Consider the following 6,000-nt stretch of genomic DNA (forward strand, 5'->3'; position numbering starts at 1 on the left):
CCTCTCTTTTTTTTGTCTCTTAAATATATTTTTGTGTAGGCAAATTTTTTTCAAAAAATTCATAACTGAAGAAAGTAAAAAGTAAAATAGACGGTGGAAAAAAGAAAACTATGGGAGAAAAGGAAAAGACTAAGAAACGACGTCGTCAAAGCTTAATTTCCCTCGTTCACTATTTTTTTTCTGTCTCGTATATATATATATACTAAGGAAAAGTCTGACCTTGACAAATATACATCACCGTCCTTTGTTGGAAAAAAAAAACCCTAGCTTCTCTACCTCTCACCGATGGTCATGGTCGCATAGCCATTCGCAGATCTGGTAAAATTGAGTTTATATATCCTTGTCTTTTCTCTCTTCCTATTTCACGAGATTTCGCTCTTGCTTGTTTTTTCCCCCTTTTTTTTTACAAAATTGATGCTGATTCTGCTTTGATTACCCTCCTCGTTCGCCGAATTTTTAGTCATGATTATGGGTAACGTAGATTCATAGACGTATAGACTTTTAGGGTTGGTTCCTGATTTTTGTTTTTTTTTTCTGATTATTTTTTCCGGTAGATTTTAAGATTTTTTTTTAGATTTGTCAATATCTCTGGTTGATCACTTGTACGATCGAATGTTATCTGTAAAGGGTCTTGTTTTCTCTATTCAAGGTTTTGACTTGAACTCAGCTTCTTATAACTAGTATGAAATTGCTTTCTCTGGTTTTGGTGTAGATAGGAAGAACACAAGCATAGGTTTTGCCTGAGATTCTACCTTTTTATTTATTTATTTATTTATTTCAGGTCGTTGACAATTTTGAGACTTTGCAGATGGATAAAAAGACTGCTTCCTCGCCATGGGAGCGAGCCCAGTCCCTATTCGATAAGGTCCTCCTTCTCTTACTTTAATTACTCTGTTAATTTGCCTCTATCATTGTTTTTTGGAGTAGTTTTTTTTACAATGGAGGCTGTATCAGTTCGTCTTTAGCTCATCGTAGGGTCATAAAGGCCGTTTTGTCTCTGTACTTGAGGCTATGGTTTTGTAGACCTCTTTATAGTGACAATAAATGCATTCTTTGCAGACTATTGAGTTGGAAGCCAAGCGTAGGAAGGCTGCACAGTCTAGGACCCCGACGTCTGACCCCAATTTGTGGCAGCAAATTCGAGAGAATTACGAAGCAATCGTTCTTGAAGATCATGCTTTCTCCGAGCAGCACACCATTGAGTTTGCGCTTTGGCAGTTGCATTACAAACGGATTGAGGAATATAGATCAAACATCAACGCTGTCTTGGCCTCTGGTAGCTCCGGTGCGGCTCAGAATGCAAAGGGTCCTTCTATACCCGAACGAGTCGCGAGGGTCAAGCTGAGGTTCAGAACTTTCCTTTCGGAAGCAACTGGGTTTTACCATGAGATGATCTTAAAAATCAGATCGAAGTATGGTCTTCCCTTGGGTTACTTTTCCGAGGATCAAGAGAGTCAAAATTTGGCTGATAAGGATGGGAAGAAGCTGGCTCAAGTTAAAAAAGGCTTGGTGTCTTGTCACCGTTGCTTAATATACCTTGGTGATCTTGCTCGTTACAAAGGATTGTATGGAGAGGGAGGAGATTCCAAGAACCGAGAGTATGCTGCTGCTTCGGGTTACTATTTGCAAGCAGCTTCTCTATTGCCAGCAAGTGGAAACCCACATCATCAGGTTCTCTCTCTTTCTGATGAGATCTTTGTATTAGCTATGTACAGTTTTTCTTATTAGATTAACTTAATGTCTCAGCTTGCTATAATTGCTTCTTATTCGGCGGATGAGTTTGCAGCAACGTATCGTTACTTCCGGAGCTTGGCTGTGGAGAGTCCTTTCCCCACTGCCCGTGACAACTTGATTGTTGCTTTTGAAAAGGTTAACTAACAAAATTATGTTTTAAATATCTCAGTGGCTTAGGATTATAGCCATTGTCCTCTCTCGCTTTCTTAGTACTCAAATATAATGTGACTTTACCTCTTTGTACGGTTAAGCAGAATCGTCAGAGTTATGCCCAGTTGCTTGCGGCTTCCAAAGACTCATCTACAAAGCCGAATGGTAAAGGAAGAGGTAAAGGCGAAGACAAATCATCGGAAGATGCGAACGTGGCTTCTGTTCCTGAGAAGGATAAAGTAACTAGCGCAAATGAGATGCTCAAAGCATTCTGCATTAGATTTGTTCGTCTCAACGGGATTCTTTTCACCCGAACAAGGTAATTTTCTCTTTATTTCTAATATTAGTTTGTTCTAGATTCTGTTACTGGCTCTCGTGTATAACATTTATCACTCGTCTTTGTCAGCCTGGAGACATTCTTTGATGTTCTTGCTTCCACTAGCATCAGTCTACGAGAGCTGATTTCTTCAAGCTTAATGGAAGAGCTGGGTTTTGGCAAAGACACCGGTGACAGCGCACTATTCATTGTTAGACTCGTGACAATTCTTATATTTAGCGCCCATAACCTTAAGAAAGGGACATACCCTAAGAAAGAGACAGAGGGTCAGTCATATGCCCAAATTGTACAGCGTGTGGAGCCTGCTAGAAACTCCTTAACAGCAAGTTTTGAGTTACTTGGACACGTAATAGAGCAGTGTGCGCAACTGCGTGATCCTTCGTCAAGTTATTTCTTGCCTGGTGTCTTAGTTTTTGTTGAATGGTTGGCCTGTTGTCCTGATATTGCATCGGGAAGTGATCCGGATGAAAGACTGGCTGCTGTGAGAAACAGATTTTGGAACCAGTGTGTTGCCTTCTTCAATAGAATCTTGTCGCTTGGGCCCATGTATATTGATGATGTCGAAGATGAGACTTGCTTCTCAAACATGAGCATGTATGATGAACGAGAAACTGAAAACCGACTTGCACTGTGGGAGGACTATGAACTAAGAGGGTTCTTGCCATTGCTTCCAGCTCAGACTATTCTCGATTTCTCAAGAAAACATTCCTTAGGAACTGAAGGGCCCAAGGAAAAGAAAGCTCGTATTAAGAGGATCCTAGCAGCAGGGAAAGCATTGACCAGTGTGATCAAGGTTGATCAGAATTGTGTTTATTTTGATTCAAAGAAGAAGAAGTTTCTTGCTGGTGTTAAACCGCCGGGTGACTTGCTGGATTCCCGTTCAAGCCCACCTGAAGCTGATAATGCGTTACAAGATAACCAAGCAATGATGAACCATAATACGCCAGTGACGCACCGAGATCAGCAGATTTACTTGGGTGAGGATGATGATGATGAAGAAGAAGAAATTGTTTTCAAGCCTCTAGTTACTGAGAAGAGGAATGGGTCTTCTGACCAAAGCTATGTTCCCAATGGAGGCTTGAGGAATCCTGATCAAGTTCCTAGCGGAGGCTTCAGGAAACCTGATCAAGTTGCTGCTATGAGAGAAGACTTAAACGCTCTGAGTGTTTCAGATGCAGCTTTTCAAGGAAACATGCTTCAGCAGGCAAGAGGCAACGCAGCTGTTCAAGTGTCTGCGTCTGTCGGTTCTAATCTTCTGGGACATCTTCTTCCGTCAACCCAGACTCAAGGTATACAGTTGCAACAACCTCAGACACAAGCAGTGCATCCTCAGCAAGCTCAATCGCTGGCTTCTGCACGACTTCAACCACATCAATCACAGGTCTCACAACTTCAACCACATCAATCACAGACTGTGCACTTTCAACAAACTCAGGGACAGGTTTCACATGTTGCACCGGCCCAGTCACAATCTACTTCCCTTAGTGGTAGCAACTGGTTCCCAAATGAAGCTGCTAGGAGCCTATCTGGTTTTGCTCAGATGGGTAATGGTCTTGTGATGAGGAACGAGATGCAAGGAAATCAGGGATTTTCCTATTACCCTGCACACTCATTGCCGATCCACCAGTCTTTCAATGTCAACGGTATGGGTGGTATGCCATATTCTCAGTCCCGAACACCCGAAGCTGTGTTGCCGCCCAATATCAATGGAGTTATTGCTGATGGCCTGGGTGTGCAGTCTTCATTAGCGAGAAAAAATCCAATCGTTAGAGCCTCCAGGCATCTCGGCCCTCCACCTGGGTTTAACTATGTCCCCTCTAAGCTGGTAAAGGAGGCAGCACCTGGTCCGGATATGTCTGGCAACAATCCACAGGTTGATGATTACAGCTGGTTGGATGGATACCAAGGCCAATCTTCTCGAGGCACCGGTTTCAACGGTTCTTTGAATTACGCATCTCCTGGGAAACCAGAGCACATGGGTACCGGCAATGGATTGAACGGGCCTGCCACCTTTCCGTTCCCTGGAAAACAAGCTCCATCATCACAGACACAAGCAGAATTTCCTTATGCTCAGCATCCTCAGAGAGACAACGATCAATCAGCTCAACTCCCCGATCAAAATCAAGGACAGCCCAGTTGGTCGAGTCGTCGCTTTGTGTGAAATCACAATGGAAGAGTAACACGGTAAGAGCAGGCATTAAAGCTCATTTGCATTATTGAAAGCTCATTTGCATTATTGAAAGCTCTTATTCGTGTGGTGTTAATTGGAAATGATTCAGGTGAGTGTCTGCTACCTAACTCCAACTTAGCCTCGTTCTGTTGAAGTCTCTCTTGTTGGAGTGTTTGTAGCCTTGGCTTCTTGTGGGGCGCTTCCTACCTGACAGGTTTGTCCTTTTTCACCCTTGCTTAATGGCTAGTATAAATTGCCTAAACGTGTCTGAACAAGGAATTGCTTATTGATGATAGATTCAGGACACAGCTCATGTTTGTGAAGGAGATGTATGGTAACAAGAATGAATGGTTTCTGGGAATTTGATAGGAGTTAAGAAAGTGCCTTTCTCTTGCTACTTGGAGTGGAGATGTTAAAGACCATATGATTGAATAAGCTCTCGCTCTGGATGAAGCACACTTTTATCCTCTTGTATTTATTTTCTTGCGAATAATGTTTAGCTGTTTTCTTGCGGCGAATCTTTCGATCTTGGGTTGCTTTGCCTTGCCTCATTTGTTGTGTGTGTTCTTCGAATCTTTCTCTCTTAAGTTGAACATCATAAGTCGTGTCAAAACTCTGCAAGTGGGATTGAATAAAAGACGTTTCTCTTATTCACACCCTTCTTACTTTGTTCAACAACCTGCTCCTAACCATTAGTGTTGTTTGCAGTTCAAACATCAAATGATAGCATCTTTTTAATAGAAACAGAGCAGCGTGTGCTTTTATAGTTTAGAGAGAGAATTTACAAGAGAAAACCCCCCCCCAAAACTATACTGAAAGAACGGTGAAAACACTCCTAATCTCTCTATCTTTTGTTTTGTTCACCAATCAACCTATGAAAACCCGTGTTACGGTGTTAGCAGAAAATAAAAGAATTTTAATGAGCCAAGTCTTCACACTCCCTACACCCACACTTCATTTGTCAACGACTATCCGTACGTTGTTCAAGCCTGTGAGAGTCCGACAGGTAATCTTTCAGCCATGTCGTCTTTCAACTGCATGGTTTCACTGAAACAATCATCGATCGTTGCATTAGATAATGAGACATATATACTGCTTTCCTACGTACGTGGAAGCTCTTCACGAGGAAGTTTTCATGCATTACAAACGAGAATTGAGTTTGGTTTTCACCCAATATATGTTTGTCGGATTTGATATGGAAATAAATGAACAAATCTATGGACTCTTCCATGTAATATCACCCTGTAAAGTTATAACCTCTATAAATTAATACTCTATAAATTAATATTTTCTATAAATTAATAAATTTTGCCGGTCCCAACTTGGACCGGTTTAAAATATGACACAAATCGATAAAATAATAAAATAATAACTTTTAAAAAAAATTCTATGTAAGTCTATGGTCCCATTAAAATTATAAATTAATAATTTATATGTAGACATATTTTATATAAGTAAAAACATATTACTATATTGTTTGTTTTATATTCACAATGAAATTATTTTTATATTTTCTTAACACTTAATATATTTTTGATGAGATTTAGTAATATTATATTTAAAATCAGATTAAGTTCTATGCGATATGTATTATATACACCAAATAATA

General features: G+C 40.5%; 1 protein-coding gene across 3 annotated transcripts; it reads left to right on the top strand.

The window, feature by feature from the left end:
- Positions 1 to 211: 211 nt before the first annotated feature.
- Positions 212 to 5,041, top strand: LOC106380760 (nonsense-mediated mRNA decay factor SMG7). Of its 3 annotated transcripts, none has more exons than XM_013820590.3 (8): positions 212 to 318; positions 782 to 865; positions 1,060 to 1,671; positions 1,747 to 1,869; positions 1,989 to 2,203; positions 2,291 to 4,405; positions 4,501 to 4,605; positions 4,688 to 5,041. In XM_013820590.3, exons 2-6 carry the CDS (start codon positions 809 to 811, stop codon positions 4,380 to 4,382), a joined length of 3,099 nt encoding a protein of 1,032 aa, XP_013676044.2. In that variant the 5' UTR covers positions 212 to 318; positions 782 to 808; the 3' UTR covers positions 4,383 to 4,405; positions 4,501 to 4,605; positions 4,688 to 5,041. The 3 variants fall into 3 exon arrangements, with proteins under 3 accessions (XP_013676044.2, XP_013676045.2, XP_048602427.1); XM_013820591.3 differs by having other exon boundaries at positions 214 to 318; positions 809 to 865; XM_048746470.1 differs by lacking the exon at positions 212 to 318 and adding an exon at positions 454 to 472.
- The last annotated feature ends 959 nt before the right edge of the window (positions 5,042 to 6,000 follow it).

The sequence above is a fragment of the Brassica napus genome, chromosome C2 (assembly GCF_020379485.1).
Source record: "Brassica napus cultivar Da-Ae chromosome C2, Da-Ae, whole genome shotgun sequence".
Taxonomy (NCBI): domain Eukaryota; kingdom Viridiplantae; phylum Streptophyta; class Magnoliopsida; order Brassicales; family Brassicaceae; genus Brassica; species Brassica napus.

Bases quoted from the DNA above. Each gene is read 5' to 3' on its own strand.
- LOC106380760 (XM_013820590.3), top strand. From the start codon at position 809: ATGGATAAAAAGACTGCTTCCTCGCCATGGGAGCGAGCCCAGTCCCTA. The intron at 866-1,059 runs GTCCTCCTTCTC...CATTCTTTGCAG, and splicing joins CCCAGTCCCTATTCGATAAG to ACTATTGAGTTGGAAGCCAA. The intron at 1,672-1,746 runs GTTCTCTCTCTT...TTAATGTCTCAG, and splicing joins GTGGAAACCCACATCATCAG to CTTGCTATAATTGCTTCTTA.